This window comes from Molossus molossus, unplaced genomic scaffold (assembly GCF_014108415.1).
Source record: "Molossus molossus isolate mMolMol1 unplaced genomic scaffold, mMolMol1.p scaffold_m16_p_15, whole genome shotgun sequence".
Classification (NCBI taxonomy): Eukaryota; Metazoa; Chordata; class Mammalia; order Chiroptera; family Molossidae; genus Molossus; species Molossus molossus.
Window position 1 is genome coordinate 68,713,760 of NW_023425350.1, and position 22,976 is coordinate 68,736,735.

The 22,976-nt window shown below is 54.3% G+C and overlaps 1 protein-coding gene across 1 annotated transcript; it reads right to left on the reverse strand.

Moving 5' to 3' along the window:
* Window positions 1-18,410: 18,410 nt before the first annotated feature.
* On the reverse strand, window positions 18,411-21,124 carry IL1F10 (interleukin 1 family member 10). The gene is made up of 4 exons (XM_036263562.1): window positions 21,093-21,124; window positions 19,325-19,410; window positions 18,915-19,042; window positions 18,411-18,623 (listed from the first exon to the last, which is right to left on the reverse strand). Exons 1-4 carry the CDS (start codon window positions 21,122-21,124, stop codon window positions 18,411-18,413), a joined length of 459 nt encoding a protein of 152 aa, XP_036119455.1.
* Window positions 21,125-22,976: the final 1,852 nt, after the last annotated feature.

Sequence of the window (22,976 nt, forward strand, 5' to 3'; positions counted from 1 at the left end):
AGAGATCTGAATTCCATATCACTGAGACCATGTCACACCTGGAATTGGAGGGATCTGAATTGCATGTCATTGAGACCTTGTCACACCTGAATTGGAGGGATCTGAATTCCATGTTATTGAGACCTTGTCACACCTGAACTGGAGGGATCTGAATTCCATGTTATTGAGACCTTGTCACACATGCAGATGGAAGGGCCTGAATTCCACATCATTGACACCATGTCACACCTGAATTGGAGGGATCTGAATTCCATGTTATTGAGACCTTGTCACACCTAGAGTTGGAGGTCTGAATGGCAGGGTCAAATTCCCGTCTGGGACTTTGAAGTCCACCATGCAATAACCTCAATGCTCTTAGGGGGAAAAGGGGGTGGGGGCAGGAAAAGACTACATTGAATTATTTATAACATTAACCTTCTAACAAAACATAAAAACTTAGCTCTTTGTTAGGACAGGTAATAATAAGCATAATTAAATGACCATTTTAGTTAAAGCAGTTATTATTGAACAAAGGACCTTGATGGAGGAGGGTCTGTGGACAGGCCTCAGGGGGTCCATGAACTCATTTAAAACGAGTTTATTTTGGGGGATAGGGAACCATACCTCACAAGGATGTATAGTCTCAAAAAAGGTTAAGAATCACTACTCTAGAGCTACTTCAAAAATGAAAATAAACTCCAAGTTATGCCTTTATATCTTTCTGCACTATCCCTTTGCTTTCCTGGCTCCTGGTCCATCTTTAGGTTCTTCCAAGAGAGACTTTGGCCTATTTTCCTATATGTTAATAAGGGAATCCTAGTTAAAATGGGCGTTTACACCTAATGCACCAGCAAACCTTAGGAAGCACATTCCCCAACATTGCTGAGGCTACAGTTCCAGCTTCCAGCAGGTGACGTGTGACATGTATCCAAACCTATAAACACGTGGTGACTCTTTGATCCGCGGACCCCACTCCTGGGGACCTTGCAGCAGAAGATGACACAAAGGGTAAAAACCACACGATTGTTTCAGCAAAGATGAAAACAGCAAAATATTAAGAGAAACTTCCGCCTTCGAAAAGAGAATATTAATGAATAACGTTACACTGTTAGAAAACAATGCAGCTACTTGAAATGTTTCATTTTGAAGACTGGGTAGCAAACATGAAAAGTGCTTACGCCACACTGTGTCACCCACTGGGGCTCAGAAGAGCGGGAAAGATTCCCGAGGTTCCCCGGTTCTCAGAGGAGGTGGAATGAGGATGCAAATTCGCCTCTGTTTAGAAAAGTTCTCAGCAGTTGTTTATGCCTCACGACGGCCACACTGTTTGCGCAACAGACCAAAAAACCTGTGACTACACGTACAGACTTTACAGTTCTGAGCAAACCTATCCCACCAAAAATGCTGCCCTGGCACGCATTGAATGAGCAACAGCGTGATCACGGAGCAGCATGCCCATGTGTCCCTCTTCTTGGTTCTGATGAGGGTTCATCTGCAGGAGCTAAGGGCTTTGTTTTCACAGGCTCTCCAGGCATCCTCATGCCTGATATCATGAGCTCTTGACTCATCACGATAGTCACCAGTCTATTCACTCTTCCCAAACACATCCACTACCTTCATGCCTTTGCACATTTCTCCCTCTACTCAGAAGACCCTGCTTCTGGTCAGAAACTCACCCACCCTGCACTCTACGGCCATCTCTCCTGAGAGTTACCCTCACACACTCCCCATCGGCGCCGGAGCTTCCCCGGGGCTCCCCTGCCTTCTCCTTCTTTCCACACGGCTGGAGGGTGCTAGGGTGCACTGAGACGTCATCTACTTCCTCAGTCCTACTTGCAGTTTCTCAAATCAGAACCACGTTTAATCCATAGAAAAATGGGTCAAATGTGAAATCTCAAGTTGGATAAACCTGGTTTTAAATTTTTGACTCTCTTTGGAACCTTGGACTAGTTATTGAGCTTCCTTGAACTTCTGTTTCTTTATTAGTACAAGAGGGGTCAAAGAAAGCCTGTTCCATCCGGCTATTAGGATATCTAAGTGCCCAGTAAGTGTTAGCTATGGGCACAGGCGTATGGACCAGTGGAGTGGACCAAGACCAGGTTCTCTGCTCCCAGCTCAGTGCCACGCCACGGGGGCGGGGGGCGGGGGGCAGCAAGTGCCCGTCTCTGCATCTGGAAACCAGCAGTTGCTTCTCCGTCCCCTTGGAGCCCTCGGGCATTGGGGAAATCCCTTCACACACTTCCTCCTGCGCCCACGCTGAGGAGGCCCAGGAATAGATCCCTGCAGAGGCAGGAGGAGTCGGGCTCCCTGGCCACTGCCCAGCCCCCTGCCCCCTCCCTCTTCTGGAACAACAGACGGCGAGTCACTGCTGACATCACCTCAACTCCCACTGGTCTGGACCCTGTGAACTCATACCATGAGGAAACTTTCCTTCTGAGAAGCGTTTCTTCCAGGTTACCAAAGATGTGTCTACTGCTGCCACTGCTCTGAACTCGACTTCCCGCCAACCTCTCGAAGTGACCCCTTCACCCTGACCTGAGTTTCTGGGGACCTCGCCTGTGTCGCTGAGAAGACCGTCGGAACTGCCTTGACTTCCTTCCCCAGCACGCAGGAGCACGATAACACCCTGGAATGATAACAAACCACAGTCTGAAGTCAGCTTGGACCAGATCTGGGTCCCGCTCCTGTCTGCTCTGAGCAAAGCAACCTCGAGCACATCTCCGACCCCTGGCCACTTACCTGGACTGCTTTCCTGTGAAAATAAGGTGCACGGTGTGTCCCTGAGGGGCCGAGTCCGAGCCCAGCCCCGAGGAATGACTTCCCACCCGCAGCAGCACGTGCAGCACCAGCCTGTGAGCCCACAGCATCCCGGGGCGCCTGCGGGGGCTAGCAGTGGCTTTGTGTGCAGGGAGCCGGGGGCTTGGCAGGCCCCACACACGAGGGATCGCGTCAGCCAAAGGCATGTGGGGACCACAGAAGAAGAAAAGGCAGAGGACCGCTCTGTTAGCTGTGGGCCAAGGTTAGGAACGAGGCAAATGCAGCAAGGAGGCTGGTTGGGAGGTTGCCTCGGTAACCCCCGCTGAGAAGACAATGTCTGAACTATGGAGATGACCATCAGGATGGACAGAAGGCCCTAGACATATGGAGGAGGTCAATTCAACTAGACTTAGTGACAACTGCAGGGGGAGATCGAGGAGATTCTTGTTTCCGGCTGAGATAAGGAGAGACAGCAGCACTATTTCCTGAGAAAGAAGATGCGAGAAGGACGAGGTTGGCCGAGGGCAGTGAGAAAGGTAGTTCATTCCATTTAAGCCGCGCGGGATTTGAGGTGCAGTTGGGACGCCCCATCCCGGTGGCCGCTGGACGTACTCACCTGGGGTTGAGAAGAGAGCACAGTGCTGAAGGTGAAAGGTCTGTAAGTGAAGGCTGGGGCCCGAGAGATGAGTGAGCGCAGGTGACATTTTAGTTCGTGCGTCTTTGTAATGTCATTTACAGACGACATCTGTTCTCCCGGCTGGATTATCAACTATCACACTGTTATCTTTGAGTCGATTTCCTACAATAGTATCTTGAGTTAAGAAAGAGCTCAGAAAGTTGGAATAAATCAATCAATAATGAATGAGGCCCTGGCCGGTGTGGTTCAGTGGTTAATGTTGGCCTGTGCACCAGGGGGGTCTGGGGTTTGATTCCCAGTCACGGGTTGCAAGTTCGATCCCTGGTCCTGGTCAGGGTCATGCAAGAGGCAACTAATCTCTCTCTCTCTCTCCCCCCCCCCCCCCACATTCCACTCTATCTAAAAAAATCAATGGAAAAAATACCCTTGGGTAAGAATTAACCAAAAAATAAAAATAATGAGTTAGTTTAGTCACCTTAAAAAGAAAGGGCCTTGCCCTGGCCGGTTTGGCTCAGCGGTTAGAGCGCCCGCCTGCGGTCCGGAGAGACCCGGGTTCGGTTCCCGCTAAGGGCATGTACCTTGGTTGCAGTTTGTCCCCGGCCCTGGTTGGTCGTGCGGGTGGCGACCACTCGATGTGTCCCTTTCACATCGATGTTTCCCTCTCTCTCTTCCTCTCTCTCCCTCCCACTCTGTACAAAAAATGGAAAAATGTCCTCAGGTGAGGATAAAAAAAAAAAAAAGAAAGGGCCTTCACTGCAGCTGGAAAAACATGTCTTCCTCGTGATCTCCAGGAGCAGCCCAGGTGAGGAGAGGCGGAAATGGGACTACAGGATGCAGGACACAGGAGGATGGGGCTGGAGTCGGGGTCTCTGATGCCCTGGCCATCCGAGCACCGGACAGCATCACAGGAGCCCCAGTGCCGCCACCCAGGTGAGGACCCCTCCAGCACCCCCTTTCATTACCAGATGGTTACAGCTCTGTCCCCAGTAATGTTGCTGGTCTTCCACTAACCTATCTACAGATGTACTAAGAAAACACATTTCCTATGCTTAGTAACCTCTGGTAAAGTAAAACTTCCTTTTCTTTGCCCTAAAAATGTCTGCTCTAAGCCTCAAGGAGTATGTGTCATGTCTGAGGTGCTGGCCACTTCCCCTTGCTCAACTTCAAGAACCTCTGCGTGCAAACTGTCCCCCCAAGGCAGCAAGCATTTCTCCGCTTCCCAGAGGGCCGGGATGTGCCGGACCAGGGCAGCGGCTGCAAATGTCTGGCATTGTCCTTGAGGTCAAGCAAGGTAGTACAGGTCATGCACAGTTTGCTTGGGGGACACATGGGGCAAGATCTGCTGGGGAAACCCTGGCAGTTATTTTGCAAGATCACCTGTCCCACAGCGAAGGTTCACAAGCCCGCGTGTGCCTTTCTCCAGCTGCTTTAAGCAGAACTGTCTATTCCAGCAACCTTCACCCAGCGAAGTCTATCTAGGCTGAGCACAGACACAAGTCGCACTGCACCCTCCCTTCTTTGGGGACACCGTTTGTGACACACAGATCCCCACTTCCTCCTCACACCCTTCGCTCTCCATCAGACAGACCCATTTATTTCTTTTTCACAGTCCGTATCACAACCAAAATGATGTTGTGTGTGTGTTTCCCTGAGTGTTCACTCTCTGTCTCTTCCACCAGAATGTCCTCCTTCCCTCTGTCTTATCCACAGCATCACACACACAGTAGGTGCGCAATGGTTGTTTTGCAAACGAATGAATCTATCTCCCCTGCCCTTTTGCAAATATCCCCCCGGTTCTTGCCGCAGCTGACGCCTGGCTCTCCTTTGGGGACCCTTGTCCTGCAGTTTTCTCAGGGAAAAAGAACTCACACCCAGACATTTCAGGCCAGGAAGTCGAGGCATTGGGTCCCTTCTCCACCGACATCAGACTGTGGCCTTCATAGACATGAACAACCCATCAAAACACACCAACCGCAGCCCCAGCCCTTTGAGGTTCACACCTCCCTCTGAAGCTTGCAGCTCCTGGCCTCCTGCACCCGCTCCGTGTATTAATTCTCGGAACCTGGACCAGCTTGTCCCCTTTGTCCTTAACCCTGAAGGACCGCTCAGTCCCTGGTCTTTCTCACCTCCAGTGACGTCCACTCCCACTCTCCCTTTTCTATCCACTCCCGTGGCCATACCCTGTGCTCTGTCATCACTCAGAACTTGTTTTGCTCTAAAAATTTAAAAATCCCAGCCCTGGCCAGTGTGGCTCAGCTGGTTGGAGCACCGTCCTGTGCACCCAGAGGTGGAGAGTTCAATTCCAGGTCAGGGCACATACCCAGGTGGCAGGTTCAATCCCCGTTGAGGGTTGGGGTGCCTGCTGGAGGCAACCAATCCATGTTTCTCTCTCACATCGATGTTTCTCTCTCTCTCTTTCTCAAAATAAATAAAATTAAATTTAAAAAAAATCCTCAAGTGAGGATTGAAAGAAATAATAAAAAAAAAAAACAGTTCAAAATGCTCCCTCTGACCACAGCAGCCCATCGTGTGGCCGTGTCTCCCTCCCTCCTCTCTCTGCCTCCGGCCCTCACTTCCTGCATTTCCCCATTTGGCTGTGTCCTTCAGCGTAGGGACCTAGTCCTTGGACCAAGCCAGCTTGGCTCCACCATCGCCTCCTGTCCTCACTTCCTTCCGTCCCCCCTGGGCCATCCTGTGGTCAGCATGCCCACTGCCCAGCCCTCCGCTCTCCCACTGTGCTCCTGGCAACACGGTGGCCTGTCCGGTGTCACTGGGCCCCCCACCAAAGTCGCGGAGAACACTGATGCTACCCCAGAGCACTGGCCTTCGTGGGTGCTTAGCAACACTTCCATTACCTTGGATTTCTGGCTGTCCCCTCTTCATAGAAAACATTCCGATGCCCCCCACTTTGTTAGCCTCCTGCCTACCTCCTCTTCCCTCACTTACAGCAAACTGACGTACCCAGTAGCAGGAGACCTCAACTCCCCATCAGCCACACTCAAGTCTACTGAACCTTTCCTCCTCCCTCTAACGCCACGGGAGCACCCCGAGTGCCAGCCCCGGTCCCTCGTCCTCCGTGAGCACCCCGAGTGCCAGCCCCGGTCCCTCATCCTCAGTGAGCACCCCGAGTGCCAGCCCCGGTCCCTCGTCCTCCGTGAGCACCCCGAGTGCCAGCCCCGGTCCCTCGTCCTCCGTGAGCACCCTCAGTGCCAGCCCCGGTCCCTCGTCCTCGGTGAGCACCCCGAGTGCCAGCCCCGGTCCCTCATCTTCCGTGAGCACCTCGTGTGCCTTCCTTCGTCCTCCCGTGAAGCTGGATAGATGATCGCTGTCAGCACACACGCGCTGTGCTCACCCAAGTTCACACAAGGTGGGAGAAACACTCTCCGTGCTCGTCACTTCACCATCATGAAACAAACTGCTATTGCACCCTCTTCCTGCATCTGCAGGTAACAGTGGGTGCAAAGGCCAGCTGTTTGCTTATCGCACGAATAATACTGCCGACAGCGCTCGTCTTCCTGAGGACAGACAGCAAGTCTCGGCGACACAAGATATTCCCTCCCCTCACACTCCTGCGGGACAGCCACGGGTCCGACTCATAAACGGGTTCAAGCCGTCCATTCTGAGAAGCAACAAGCTGAGCACCCAGGGCCATTGCTTTCCCCCCTGTGCATCATGAGAACCTGTATGAATATTCGTGACTATCACCAGCTTCTCTGCTCTTAGTTAAAATAAATATGCCCTTGAAAGTACTATTTAAACAAGAAAGTCTTATAGAACACCGAAGGCTTCTGGAGTTGTTATGTCTTGTAAAATAACCCTGAGAAACCTGTTGTTTTAGTTTTTTTGGTCTTCATTGTCAATATATTGCTGTTATGATTTTATTTTAAAATTTTTTTTTCTTTATTGATTTTAGAGGGGGAAGAAGGGAGAGGGAGAGAGAGATGGAAACATGAATGAGAGAGAACGTCAACTGGCGCCTCCTGTATGCCCCCCACTGGGGATCGCTCCCACAACCCGGGCATGTGCCCTGACCGGGAATCAAACCAGCAACCTCTTGGTGCATGGGTCAACACTCAACCACTGAGCCACACCGGCTAGGCTGCTGTTATGATTTTAAAGCAGGGACACACATTTTTTGAGACATTCTCGTTCTGAGGTGGAGTCTGATTTGTCTCCTTTGGAATGTGGCTGACATTGGTGACGCACCTCTAATGAGTGGAGTGAGGAGAAGGCAACGCTGAATCACTTCCGACGTCAGCTCATCCAAATGTACACAGCCTCTGCCTGGCTCTCCCCCAAGGACATGCACTCCTGGACCCCAGTCGCCCGTGTGGGGAGGACACACGACGGTGCTGTGACGGACAGCCCAGTGCAGTCCCAGTGGAGAACCAGCATCACCTGCAGACCTTGGGGTCAAGGAGCCACCAGGTGACCCAGCTCCCACCCTTGAGTCCCCAGCTGACACTGGATGGATAAGAGACAAGGTGACCGCATTGAGCCCTGGTCAACTGCAGAGTCACAAACAATAACTATGGTCTTCTTCTTTTTTAAAGCCACTAGATTTCGTGATGGTTTATTTCACAACAATAGATGAATGGAACAGTTAGTTGCCTTGGAAATAATGCTGAGACAGCATTTTCATATCCTTAAATGGTATTGACACTTATTAAGTCTTTAAAGGTCACTTTTTTCCCAGGTGCATCATGGAAAGACAAAAACTTATGACTGCTACATCTAGAATTCTAAAGGTAACTAGAGTGAGTCTTTTTCAGTCTATTTACTCAGATAAGACATGACAGAGGAGACATGTAAGCTCAGATACAGCCACAGCCCATGTGCTTACCTGGAACCCCTACTGCACCCCCTTCTCCCTAACCTGCCCCCCACGAGCTCCTTCCAACCAACTTTACAGGTGTTGAAACCTGTCACGTGCTGAGAAATTCTTTCCTATCCTCCAGTCTCCCTCTAGCTACACCCACGCCTCTCCCCACCCCCCGCCACATGTCCTGAAAACGTGTCTGTGCTCACTGTGCACATCCTCACCTTCCGGTCACCCCCGAACAACCTTCCCTGCCCTTCAGCCGCTCTCCTGAAAGCGCTCAAGGTCCTCGGCTCCTGGCTCCAACGGACACTTTGAACTTTGCCAGACTGACTTCTGCAAGGCTGACCCACCCGGAAGACCTCTCCTCTCGTGGGTCCAGCGCTGTCTCCCGGGCGTCCGTCCACGGCCTTGCCTTTCGGCCTCCACGCGGGCTCGGCCCCCTCCACGACTCTCAAGTGCCTGCCTGTCCCGAACCACCTTCTCTTTAAACAAACATCTCCTCATTCCATTCTCCCCAGTGGCCTCCTTTATGCTAGAAACTCCACAAGTTACATCTCCACCCAGACTCCTCTCTCGATCTCCAGGTCTGCGTCCACAGTGACCCCCTGACACCCCAAGCTCAGGACAGTCCCAAGCACAGCTTATCTCCCCCCGAAACGGCCACCTTCCCCTTTTTATTCCTGCAACAGGGAGCAGAATAGTCACCGGGAGTAGAAACACCCATCAATAGCCACCAAAACTAGAAATGTGATTGTCAACCCTATTCCGGTAAATCACCTAAATCTCAGCTCTGACTGTGCCCTCCGCCCACTCCTCCCAGCTCTCCAGCAACAGCCACCAGACACTGTCCTCGGCGGAGCTGCAGGCGAGCAAGCCAGGAGGAGCCCGAGCCCGCGGGAGGCCATGCGGCCTTGTTCTCCGGACAGCGGCCAGAGCCCCTCTACCAGGAGGCGTGTGGGCATGCCGTCCCTGCTGGGGAGCACCCGTGGGGCCCCACGCTGCCCTTCTGTTAAGGACCAGGCTTCTAGCATGCCGGAATCTTCCTCGGACCATGTCTCTCCCTCGCCCCCTTTCCTTGCTCACTTTGCTCCAGTCACCTGTGGCCCCTTTCCTGGTTCTCTTCTCATGGGCTGGAAAGTCATTAGGACTATTAGCTGTTATAGTGCAGGACCCTTTACTGCCAGTGGCCACAACACTGTCCTATTCAAATCCGTGACGAGCCAAGGCGTGGGTAGCTCCCAGCACCTGCATGTCCACACATGGATCCTGGGGGCTCTGGGCTCATTTGTGAGCACATAGAAATAAAAATGCAGTCTCCTCCCCTCGCAGCTCACAGTTCGGTGCCAAAACGTAGGCACCGGAAGACAGCCAGCGCCCGCGCCCGCAGGCAGAGCGTCTGAGCGGGGACCGCTCTGCCCACCGCGTTCTCCCTCCAGGATCCCTTTGGGTGAGTGGCTGGCCAGCCTGGGAAGTGCCATCTGCAAGGTGGGACAGAAGTGCACCCAAGGACAACAGCATAGAGAGACAACCAACCCCCAGAGCAGAATGGAGGTGACATCCAGCAGGGGCTGCCCACTGGCGTCTGTCCCAGGGAATGAGCAGAATCGGCGTCTCTGACGTTCATGCGGTGACCCCTGCACCCCGCTCTCAGGGTGTGGGGTGGTACTGGCTGACGAGCAGCCTCTGAATGAGGGTGATTTTCCATGATCTCTGTGACTAACAAGCCCAGCAGGAGTGACATGCTGGTCACATTTGTGGCACGTGCTTTTGTAGGAGAGTTATGTTTTGATTGTCAGCTTCCTGTTTCAGTGACTCCCTTTTGTCATGGAAACACTCGTCCCAGCTCACGTACGCTGAGCGGCTCTAACGTCTGTCTGCTGAGCCCGCAGGAGAGGTTCGTGCGCACTGGTCCTCAGAGTCCCCCCAGAACCGCCTGGGAGCTGCCTAGACACTCAGGTTGCTGGGCTCAGCCTCACAATTTTGTATCAGCCAGTTTGGGGTGGGGACCCAGAAATCTTTATTTTTAACCAGCTGATCCTCACACGAGTGGCGGAGGAAACCTCTGGTGCTCTGAGGGCGTATAACACAGCGAACGTGGAAGTCTGTGTTGTCCGCCGTGCGAACGGCACTGTCCGAGGGTCGATGTGAAGGCCGGAGGCTTGGCCGACGGTCAGGCTGCTCCTGAGAACGTGTGGGACGTCCCGCAGCCTTCCTCGGCTCCATCCACGGCTCAGAACCACTCAGAGCAGCTGATTCCGCTCTCAGTTGTGTCAACATCATATTCGGGGCTCCGGGGAGCGAGAAAGGAGTGTGAGGGGCAGTTCTTGAGCTCAGGAAGGTCAGGAAGGCAGACCTCCCACGTGTCTCCCAGGGGAGACCTAAAGTAAGGTTCACTAAATACTCGCGGGGGGTGGGGGGGGACACTGAAAGAACAGCCCAAGTTCCTTTAGTATTTTTTAATTTTTTTTTCTTTATTGATTTTTAGAGAGAGAGGAAGAGAGAGGAAGGGAGAGATAGAAACATCAATGAGAAAAAAACATCGACTGGCCGCCTCCTGCATGCCCCCCACTGGGGATCTGGCCCACAACCTAGGCATGTGCCCTGACTGGGAATTGAACTGGCGACTTCTTAGTGCAGGGGTCGATGCACAAGCACAGAGCCACACTGGCCGGGCAAAATGCTGGGTTTTTTTGGCTGTTGTTGTTTTTTTTTTTAAATAAGTTTTTATTGATTTTTTTTTTTTTTTAGGGAGAGGAAGGGAGCGAGAGATAAAAATATCAGTGTGAGAGTGACACATCAATCGGCCGAATCCTACTCACCTGCCACTGGGGATTGAGCCCGAAACCCTGGCCAGGAGTCCAACCAGGACCTCTCAGTCCATGGGACAGTGTTCAGTCCACTGAGCTACACCAGCCAGGCGCAAGTTCCTTTATTGTAATGCAGTGGTGAGGGCACCAGAGGTTATCTGCTGGGAGGCAGAGGGCATTTCTTTACTTCAGAGCCCCTTCCTTGGGTAACGAGAAGTCTGGGGTCAGCATTCAGGAGTCACTCTGCCTGACCTTAACCCCTTCCGCTTCCTCGCAGTGGCTGAGGGCGCAGACTCCTGGGGCGCTCCCCGTCCGGAGGCGGGGTCTGCGTCCCTACCCACCTCCCCTTGAATCCGCTGGCCCTTCGCCCGCTGTGACTTGCAGCTTCCATCTTCCCCCTGAACAGCTGTCCTAACATGGCCACACGAGGAAGTCGCTCGAGCCTCCTGGAGGATGAGAAGACGCACGGAGGAGAGCCGAGGCCCCGACCAAGAGTTCATGTGAACCCCGGACGTGCGGGTGACCCCAGCCTGGGCCTTCTAGCCCAGCTGACCTTCTCTGAATGTGTGCGAACCCAGGAAAAACCGGCAGAGGAACCACTGGCCAGCACAACCATCACAGAAGACAAGGCAGTGCCGTCGCTTTAACTCGTTAAGTTAGGTTGGTTGTTACACGGCAGCAGACAGTGAGACACGTGTGAAGGGCTTCGGGCCTTGGCTGGGAGCCTGAGAGCCGACCTGGGCCCTTTCCCCACTGCTCCACCACCGCCCTTCCTGACAAATCTGGGCAAGTGTCCTGGTGCCGCTCTTCACAGGCCTGACCTCCAAACCCGGCCATTTCAGAAATCTTACTCGAGTTTCCTGGGACTAGCCTCACAGTGACCAGACTAACCAATATCTCTCAACTTACATGTGTATTTAGTCCTGTATTCATTCAGCACATGTGGCTGAGTGCCTGGTATATGTAAAACAAAAACAAAAAAACAAACGTGTGCATGCTCATGCTATAGAAACGACAAAACAGACAAAACTTCTGCCCTGTGCAACTTGTTCTTGTGGAGGGAGAAGAGAAAGTGCAATAGATAACAAACTAAATCACGGAGAGTGTTAGAGTGTGGCAGGGCCAGGAGGGACTCGGGAGTCAGAGACCGGGGAGGGGAGCACGTGGCGATTGTAAGTGAAGTGATCAGGATGACCCTCCCAGACAGAAGGCTGATGTAAAGGCCCTGGGGTAGCACCATGCCTGCAGTCTCTGGAGAACAGTGAGAAGCCTGATGTGGCAAAAGCAAAGTGAACAAGTATGAGGGTTCTCCCAAGAAACAGACCAGGGGTGTGTGTGTGTGTGGTGTGTGTGTGTGTGTGTGTGTGTGTGTGTGTGGAGATAGACAGACTGTGACAACCTACTCACAATTAGGAAATTATGGAAGCCAGAAGTCCCTCCGTCTGCTGTCTGAAAGCTGAAGAGCCGGGAAAGGCAGTGGTAGAATTCAGTCTGAGTCTGAACGCCCTGGAACCAGGGACTTTGATGTCTGAGGATGGGAGAAGATGGATTTCCCAGCTCAAGACAAGAAATGAAATTCACCCTTTTTCTGCCTTTTTGTTCTGTTGGGGCCCTCAGTGGATTGGATGATGCCCACCCACATTGGGGGGATCTGTTTTACTCAGCCACTGACTCAAGTGTAAGCTCTTCCCCAGACATCCTCACAGATACACCCAGATAATGTTTGTCAGCCATCTGGGCATCACTTAGCCCAGTCAAGTTGCTGCACACAGTTAACCATCACAATGACTCGCTTTCCCCATAAACCCATGGACACCCCTGGCACCGTGTTCCCAGGAGTCAGGGTGGACAGTCCTTGGCCAGGAGGAACTGAGTCTGCAGTCCTCCCAGCACACAGCTCATGTGACCAGTGCTGTCCATAGCTCCAGAAAGCGTCGTGGGGAAGTCCCAGTGAAGAGCCCCCTGACCCTCCGGGCTCCAGCCTCTTCTGTCTTCACCTGCTATGACCCGATCCTGAGCGGGTGTCCCAAGGGGTCAAGGGTGGGAGTAGAGAACTCACTGCAGCAGCGAGGCCACAGGGAGGAGTTTGCTCCTCCATATATACGCACAAAGCATAAGAGAGTCTGTGTACATTTCTCTTCTCTCCCAGGCTCTGAGGTCCTGGGAGCAGAGTCCTGTCCCTCCTGTTAGTAGTTGCTAGGAAACTGCAGCTGCGGGAAGGAAGGAGGTGCCACGTGGTTCGGACCTGCACGTCGTCTGAGATAGAGGCATCTGCTGTAAGTGAGGTGGAGGTTTGGGGCACAGAGCTGACACCAGGGACACTGAATACAGAGGATGTCTTTGTAATTGCTCACACCACTCAGCCCCAAATGCCGCAGAGGTTGATCTTTGTCGCCACCTGAAGACCGAAAGCCGAGCTGCAGGTTCCTGGCCTCACCGTGGGCTCCAGGGATGGGCCTGCATAGTTTGGAGTTAAGGTCTTTTAGGGGAATTCGCTTGGGGGTAGGAAGACTCTGGTGGAACACTAGTGAACCCCTGTAGTTACACAGATGTAATATCCAACTGAAAATGTAGTCAAATAGCCCAAATACCAGTGCTTCTGACCAAGACATCAACCTCTGTGTTCATGCTCATTTGTTCAGTGTTCATTTCCGAAAGGGTTGTGTGTTTAGCAGAATGGTATCCAGAAAAGCTGGCTCCCATTAGAGTTTTCTTTCTCACTTTCACTTTCTCCCTAAATCTGAGCTGAGACTTGCGAGAACTGCCCTGCGCTGTGCAGACAGTGGGGTCAGTGGTCAGCAATTTGGGGCAGTTGTTTGGAGGACCTACAATGAAGTGTGGTGGGCTCGTGAGGGAAAAATGTGCTCGAAAGGGAACGTGACTGCATTTGGAATCCTGGTTGGAGTGACACACTGGTTACAGGGATCCTGAACACATCACCCTCTTGGATGACATTGTTCCAGAGCTTCAGAGAATAAGGACACGGCCCTTTATGCATCAACCACTGCCCGCGTGTAAAGGAGCCTCTTGTGGACATCCACAGTACACACGCACACCCAGACACTCACACACACATGCACACAGGCACACCCAGACACACACACAGCACACAGTACACACACACACACTCACCCAGACACTCACACACACACAGCACACACATGTACACATGCACACCCAGACACACACAGTACACACCACACCCAGACACTCACACACGTACACACACACAGTACACACCCATACCCAGACACACACACACACAGGCACACCCAGACACTCACACACACACAGTACACACACACAGTACACACCCACACCCAGAAACTCACACACATACACACACACAGTACACACCCATACCTAGACACTCACACACACACACAGTACACACCCATACCCAGACACTAATAGGTGCACAGTACACACCCACACACAGACACACACACACAGTATACACCTATACCCAGACACTCACACACACACAGTACACACACACATTCACACACACACGTACACACACACAGTACACACCCATACCTAGACACTCACACACACACACACACACAGTACACACCCATACCCAGACACTAACAGGCACATAGTACACACCCACACACAGACACTCACACACACACAGTACACACCCACACACAGACACTCACACACACAGTACACACCCACACACAGACACTCATACACACATAGTATATACCCACACCCAGACACACACACGTAATACACATCCACGCCCAGACACCCATGCATACACCTAACATCATGCACACCCACTCATGCACACACACAGCATATACCTACATCCAGACACTCATGCACACACATAGCACATGTGCACATAGGTGGACACAAGTTCATGCATACACACACACACACAGACCCAGATACCCATGTTCACACACAATGCACACGTGTACACACGTGTACACAGGTTCGTGCATACACTCGTACATATCATACGCACATGTGCACACACGTGTGCACTAACACACATAGCCACATGCAGTACTTCCTTCAGGCCTATTTGGGGCTGTCTCCTCTGCCTGGACCATCCTGACCTGCCCACGCCTCCCAGTGCCTCACCTGACTGGTCCCACGCACGCCTCAGGAGAGGTTACCACAGTGCATTCTAATCACCAGTTGACTATCTCCGGCTCTGACTTTCTGGTTCACTCTGAGATGTAAATAGTGGATAAGATCTACTGTGCCTCTCCTGGAATGTACATGACACTAGTTCTGGTGGGCTGGCTGTGGAATGAAGCCTCTGGCGTGGTCCCCAGGAAGGAGAAGGAATTTAAGGGGCAGCCTCAGGAGGTGGCATCTCTGAACTGCACTTGTCAGAAGTTACTTTCATGTCTTACTCTGAAATCCCGGGGACCAGAACGTGCAGCACTGTTCTAACCCACAGCCTGGCAGGCTCCCCACTGGGACAGTGTCTTCCAAATCTCATGTGTCCTCTTCCTCTCCTGAGCAAGAATACGGAGCTGGCCTGTATTAAATGCTCAATTTTTTTTATTTTTTTTTTTATCCTCACCCTAGGATATTTTCCATTTTTTGTACAGATAGAGTGGGAGGGAGAGAGAGGAAGGAGAGAGAGAGAGAAACATCGACGTGAAGGGACACATCGAGTGTCTGCCACCCACACGACCAACCAGGGCCGGGGACAAACTGCAACCGAAGTACGTGCCCTTAGCGGGAACCGAACCCGGGTCTCTCCGGACCGCAGGCCAACGCTCTAACCGCTGAGCCAAACTGGCCAGGGCACAATTTTTTTTTTTTTAATGTAAGTAGAGAACTTGATCCAATTCACCGTGACCTTCTCTTGTGAGCTGTGCCCACAGCCCCCCGGGCATACCCACGTCCCCTGCCACTCGTGGGCTCTGCTCCAGCTGGGCCACACTGAGTTACCGTGAGAGAAGGAGATGAGTGACTGTGGCAAGAGGTGGGTCAGGCCAAGCCTGGGACCAAGGTGCCAACAGTGCCCTCAGGGCAGGGTCAGGCAGGAGGCGTGTGGTGGGGAGCAGAGAAGAGGAAGCTGGGCAGAAGCGCTAGCCACAGCTGGCGGGTTCGGTGTTCACCTCCAGGGCCCAGGCTTAAAACCCAGGTCCGACCTGAGAGACTGGGGTGACTCCGGCAGGCCTCCTGGACGAAGCCTAACCTCCTCCTAAGCGTTCACACTCATGCCCCACCTGTTTTCTCATCCGCCTTTTCAGCAGCTGCTCGGCCACGAACCGTGGTCCCGGCCGCTTGGATGGCTCAGGGCACCAGGCGAGCGCTCCGTCATCACACCTTCCAGAGGCAGCCTCTCTGCCCAGAATGCTCTCTGCCTGGAAAAGGACTTTCTCTGTGAGGCCCAGGTTAAATGCCCTGTCCTCTGTGAAGCCCTGCATGGCCCCCTCTGGTGGTCCACCTGTGTGCTGCAGGGGCGTCCACCCCTTGCTGCTACAGCTCTCCTCCGGCTGGACCCAACAGAACCAAGCGACCATCCACTAATTTGTTCGGGATGTTGTATTTGCCCAGCCCCTCCTGGTGTACCAGCAGCTGCCCTGGGCACCGACGAACCAAAATTAAACAGAACATGCTCTCAAAAGGCGCAGGGTAGTCCCAACACATAAACACCAGGCCACTAGACTCGTTAGAGCCATGAAGCCCAGCAGGACTATTCTCTGCTTAAAACCTTCCCTTGGCTTCCCTTTGCATCTGAAAATAGACCAAAGCTCCTCCTCTGCTGCCGGGGCCCTCTGATCAGCCCTGTGGTCTTGCTCACCTGCTAAGCCTGCCCATGGCTCTCCAGGCTTCAGCCCCCGGCCTCCCCTGCTGTCTGAACAGCAAGCCCCTGTCTCAGGACCTCTGCAGTGGCTACTCCCCTGGATCACTCTTCGTCCACTCTTTCCTGTCCTGGAGTCTCAGCGCACATGTCACAGTCAGAGTCACCTTGTTGACCACCCTCTCTGTCACCAGGAATGCCTACAACCCTCGCCCTCGATCAGGTGAACTGCCCTTGTTTGTTTTCGTGTTTGTTTATTCAGTTGCTCGGTGTTTCTCACAATTACCAGCTCCAAGGGAGCTTGGTTTGCTCACCATGCTGTGCCCAGCTCCGGGAATAAGGGGGGAATACGGGTTGTGGAACGCCACCGGGCCCAATGGGCCAGCCTTCAGCTTGAGCTCCCACAGGGACAGCAAGTTATTTCACTTCTCTTAGCACAGGTCCCTCGCCTGTCAAAAGGGGGCAAGGAGCTGCCTTGCAGGGTCGTTCTGGGGGAAGACATGGCGCTCGGAAACCCTTGGCCCACGGCACCTGTCGCACGGACACGGAGCAGTTTAACGAGAGAGGGAGAGTGCCAGCCAGTGGGCCCAGCGCCTCTGAGCCAAACACCACGGGCTCTGCTCTCCCTGGAGCCGCCCCCAGATTCTCCACGAAGTGCAAAGGCACTGGGGTTTGAGGACAAGTGTCAGTTCTAACTGCAGACTCCCAGCCTCGTATCCAGTGGTAACAAGTCACCTCAACATATCGGTTCCACTGGCACCTTCATTACCCCGGCCTGTAGAAATCCGCTGCGTCTCCCTCTCCGCCCCTCCTTCCTCCTCTTTCATCAGAACTCGCGGGCCAGTAAAGGTACCGATCCATACACTGAATGACCGATGCACTGCGAAGGATCTGATAGAAAAATAGCAGGACTTGAACTAAAACTGAAAGTGTGAGCTGCCCAAGACATTGTCTGTGGACAGAGGAGGAGAGCTGGGTTCTGCCTGGAGCCTCGTGGCTGTTTCGAGAAGCTCTGGAGCAGCCGGCCTGGAGGAGAGGCCGTGGCCAACCTCCCAGGAACTCACCCGCCCCTGGCATGAGGGGCGGCGCAGCACGCAGGGCCCGAGGCCATGCCAGTCCCCGGCGGCCGCTGTGATGAACCACCGTAAGTGTAGTGCTTAAAACAACACACGTTTAATGTTTTACAGCTCTGGATGGCAGAGGCCTGCAACGGGCTTCGTGGGACTGGAGTCAGGCTGTGGGCAGGGCGGGTCCTCTGCAGGCGCTCGGGGAGAAGCCGTTCTTGCCTTTCCCAGCTTCTACAAACCACCTGCACTCGCCGGCCCACAGCCCCCTTCTCCAGCTTCAAAAGTAGCAGCACAGCATCTTCCAGTCTCTTTCTGATTCTCGCCCGACAGGTATTGCCATCCTCCCCGCTCCGCCTCGTGATCCAGGATGGTCTTCCCATGTCACGGCCCTTGGCTTAATCACACCTGCGAAGTCCCTTTGCTTGTAAATAGCATATTCGCAGGTTCTGGGGATCGGGATGTGGACCCCGGTGAAGGGCATCACTGCCTACCACGGGCCCTGAGCAGGATGAGCTTGGCTGGGCGGCACCAGGCTGGTGCTCTGCCTCCTGCCTCCCTACCGACTCTGTTCGAAGTAGAACTCGGTGCGGGCGGAGGGTTCAGTCTCCTCGGCAAGTTGCACCGGCTCCTGGGGCTCAGCCGGGCCGCAGAGAAACCAGCCAGGCCAGGCAGCAGCCTCGAGCCTGAAGCCAGAGCCCAGGCTTCTCCGGAAGAAGGTGAAGCGAGTGGCCTGCTCACCGCCCTTGTACAGGTCCTCGATGTTCACATCCTGTGGGGACACGCGGTCAGCTGCAGGATGAGGCTGCTGGGAAAGCTGTCAGCCCTGCAGGCCTCAGGGCTTAGCCAGTGAGGGACTGGCCAGGGGGTCCGCCCCTGGGAACTGCCTCCTGCGGGCCTGGAGGGCAAGGGTCTTGGCACTGGGTGCAGAGGGAGATGGCGGACACCTGCCGGAGAGGGACGCATGGACCTGGCAGGGCACCTACAGGTGGGAGCAGAGATCCCAGAGCGTCCGGAGAGACAGGCAGGTTTATAGGGTCCCCCAGAACAGGACGTGTCTCACCTCCAGCTTCAGGGAAGGCCCCTCCCCTGTCTCCACACACGCCAGGCAGCGCCTGCCTCCCTGGATCCCCAGGAAGATGGGGAATTTGGTGCGGTCCAGGCCTCTGTTGGGAAGGATGCAGATCTTCTCTGGGAAGGAAGAGAGGAGAGAGCCAGGACGTGAGGGGACCACGTCGCAAGCTCTCAACAAACTAAGTTCGGGCAGGAACCGGGCCAGGGCACAGCGGGCCCGGGCCCTGCGTACAAGCTGCAGGATGAACTGGCACTCCTGCAGGGTCATGACCCCGTCACTAGGAGAGGCCTCAGTGGTCCCCTGTCTCTTCTCCCTGTGGCCAGAGGCAGGAGGGAAGAGGGGGAGCCCGTGGCAGGTTGAGCTGGGCGGGCCCCCGCCGGTGGGGTTCCAGGGCTCACCTGCACAGCAGCTGTCCACACCGGGGTCTCCCACCAGGAGCTGGTCATCTCTTATGTACAGCACCTTCTGCTCCGCATCCTTGATTCTGGAACAGGATGGCAATGCTGACCGCCCACGCCCTTCAGGCTCCACGGAGGCCCAAACCCCACCATCTGATTACCACCCGTGTGGGGATTCTTCTCCTTCTACAGGGGAGAAGGGGCAGGTAAAGACCAGGTCATCTGAAGGCAGGGAAGGCCTCCCGGATCTGGTCAGAGGCTGCGCCTCCTCCCTTTCCAGGGCTTGGGCTGTGTCAGGGCTTTCGGGGCTCAGAGGGGAGAACACTTTCCTGACAACGTCGCCCTTTCCCGCGCCTTCCGGAGAAGTTTCTTCATGAGGCTGAGATGTCTCTGGGATAGAGTGAGCCTTATCCTGGGTTTTCTGGACCTGCCTCAACTTTTCAGAGGTGTTTCTTCTCTTATTACAGGAACCAATCGAGTGTCCAGTGAAGTGTGAAAGGCGTTTTAATAGAAGAAAATCCACAAATGGGGAAAAAAATTCCTGTGTGATGGTAACTATACCACATGGCTCTCTGCAGCTGACAGTGGGCTCTGGGGCACCCTGGTATGGGTGCCAAGTAAGGGGGTCAGCAGAGAGCTGAAGCGAGCCTGATGACAGTCCCGGGCTCGGCCGTGGTGGGATGGCTGGCCCGGGAGGGTGGCAGTGTGCCCGGGGCTGGGGAGAATCCCTGGTGAGCCAGCCTGTGCAACTTCAAAGCCACGCGGGCTGTGAGCTCAGCCGCCCGGCTGGTTCCGCAGAGGTTTGCCAGCCCTGGGCAGGCCTGAGGAGCCTTCCTCACTTTCCAGGGCGGGAGCCCTGGGCCAAGGCCACCGCCTCCGGGGAGTTTCCTTTCTCAGTAACAGCTCATTATAATACCCTTAGCTAATCACTGCAGGTGTTTAAAGCAAGTTCACTTATACAATAAAAAATAAAGATCTAAGGAGGCTGGACTTGCCAGCTGGTCCACCGTGACTGTCTGTAATGCACCTGTCAGCAATGACCTATTTGGAGACCTGAACCCAAGCCAGGTACCCCCAGGCAGGCATCTGTCTTGGCATTGGTATGCTTCGTGCCCGTGTCCTGCCTTCCAGCCGAGTGGTAACTTCCTGGGGCCCCAGCTGGCCCCCATTCCGGACCGGATGCCCCTGCAGGAGCTAAAATGGCCCCCGGAGGCCAATGTATTTTATTTTCATTATGTCCCATCTCTTTCCCCAAGGGCTGGAGGTACTTTACATTAAAAATCAGACAGTAAAGAGTAAACTGTAAGTAAACACCCAAATGTCGAATGAGATAAAATGCAAGTGAGACTCGGAATCCCAGACGAGGAGTAAAGGCCACAGAGGCCAGCATATAAAGGTGCTGTCAGTGAGGCTCAAAATGGTCCCCAAGCTTCTAGGGAGAGGATGGAGCAGCACAGAGACTGCGCCTGGGTCCTGGCTCTGGGGAACATTCGGCAATGTTTTAACCTCTGAGCCTCAGTTTTCAGATCTGTAAAATGGGCTTAGTAACACCCCCTCAGAGACTTCTGAAGGCGGAGACAAGACAGTAGGTTGATTGGCACCTTGCAGACACTCAGGAAAGAGAGCTATTGTCATTGGGGTGACGATGGAGCTTAATTGTGGGGCATTTGAGGTTTCTAGGGGGAGAAGGAGGCTTGTCCTTCGGAGTCAGCCCCTATCCCTCTCCTGCGTCATTCCCAGGCTCCTGACCAGGAAAGGGGGGACTCACATGTAGTATTTTGCCATGGGGAGGGAGCACATTCCTGCAATCCGAGGTGACTGGTCCCTGCTGAGGGAAAAGAGAGAAGGGCTGTCAGCTGGGGGCAGACACCTTGTGTGCCCCGACTGCCCCAGTCACAGGTAGAAGGGCCCACAAAACTCTGTTCCCCAGAGTCCACCGAGGTCTCCCTGGCCCCACACACTCCGGGCACCCAGGCCTCTCTCATTTGGGGGCCATCTGTGAACAAGTCAAGCTGGCTGGGTGTGAGCTTGTGCCCGTGCCCTGGTGCCAGCCCTGGGAGGTCGGAGTACAAGTTCCTCCCAGTCTTTTCTCCAGGAGCCCTTCCCAAGGCTGCGCCTGGCGTGGGTGGCCTGTCGCCTCACAGCGTGAGGATGAGCAGGCTCCCACTCTGTCCCACTCCCCAGGGGCGTAGAGCCACCCCGTCCACCCTGCCCTACCTAGCGGGGGGTGGGGACCCGGCACTGAGGGACAGCAGGCACCCTGCAGAGTTAGACGGCATTGTTCCCAGGGACTGGATCGCCTGGCCGAGACTGAGACGAGAGACGACCCCAACCGACAAGCACCCCCACCTACACCACGTGGGAACAGGACACCACGTGGGAACAGGACACGTGAGGTATAGACACCTGCGTTTTTGAGGATGAGTGATGGAGACTGAAGCCAGTGTCCCCGTAGGAACCCCAGACCACAAAGCCCCACACGACTTCTCTGCTTCCAGCCGGGTTATCTGCGCCGGAGCTGTTCCCTCAGACGACCTCCCAGAAGGCTGGTCTGGAACCCAGCCTGGGAAAACCCAGAGCAAACGAGGGCACGAGGGGGGTGAGGGGGGAAAATGGCCCAGAAAACGGAAATGCAAGGATGGCTAGGCCTGAGGTTACCGAGCAGATGAGGTCCCACTAAGAAGGGAGCAGAGAGGAGAGCAGAAAACGAGAGGGCTGGGAAAGGAGGGGCAGAAGGCAGGGCTCGGAGGGGGAGAGGCCGGCGAGGGGCAGGTGGGCGCTGATGGACAGCTTCCAGCCACCGCGGCGGCGCCAGCTCCGCGGCCTGGGGCCCGGGCCCCAGAAGGAGGGTGGACCTGAAGCAGGTTAGTGCTGCATCTGCCTCTCGGTCCCTTTGGACGACCCATTTTCTGTCCCTGTCAAATACCAGCCGCAAATAACCCCGGACATCCCCCATACTGTTTGCACATCACCCCGTGCGACCCTCTTCTCGGTCTCCCACACATTGTGCGCATGATCGTGTTCCCCAGGACTGACATGAGCTTCTGTGGTGCCAGATCTAGCCCCTCTCGATCCCTGTGATATTTGGCCGCTGCCCCTCGAACCCTTGGCATTGATCGCCTCCCTTCACACCTCTCCATGTCCTCTTCTCGGATGCTGTAGATTCTCCCCTGCTTTGGGGAGCAACTCTCAGGCTGGAAGCCACGAGTCAAAGTCCTAAGCTCTTCTCTTTCTTTTCCCAGAGAGTTTTTTGCTTTTGTTTACACACACACACACACACTCACACACACATATATACACACATATATATTTTTCCCCATTTATCTTCAAATAGAGTGGAAAGGAGAGAGAGAGACATTGATGTGAGAGACACGTCGACTGGTTGCCTCCCACACGACCCTGACCAGGGCTGAACACCGAACTGCAATCAAGGTTCACGCCCTTGGCCAGAATCAGCCCACTCTTCGGTCGGCGGCCCGATGCTCTAACCATTGGGCAACCGGCCAGGGCTCCCAGAGTTTTGATTCACCCATTTCCGCAACTGCAATGATCCTGTTGGTCTACGGCCCCCAAGCCCAGACTGAACACCCCAGTTTATCTCTAGCAGCCTACAGGACAACCCCTCTGGACATCCTGCCGTCACACCCAACCC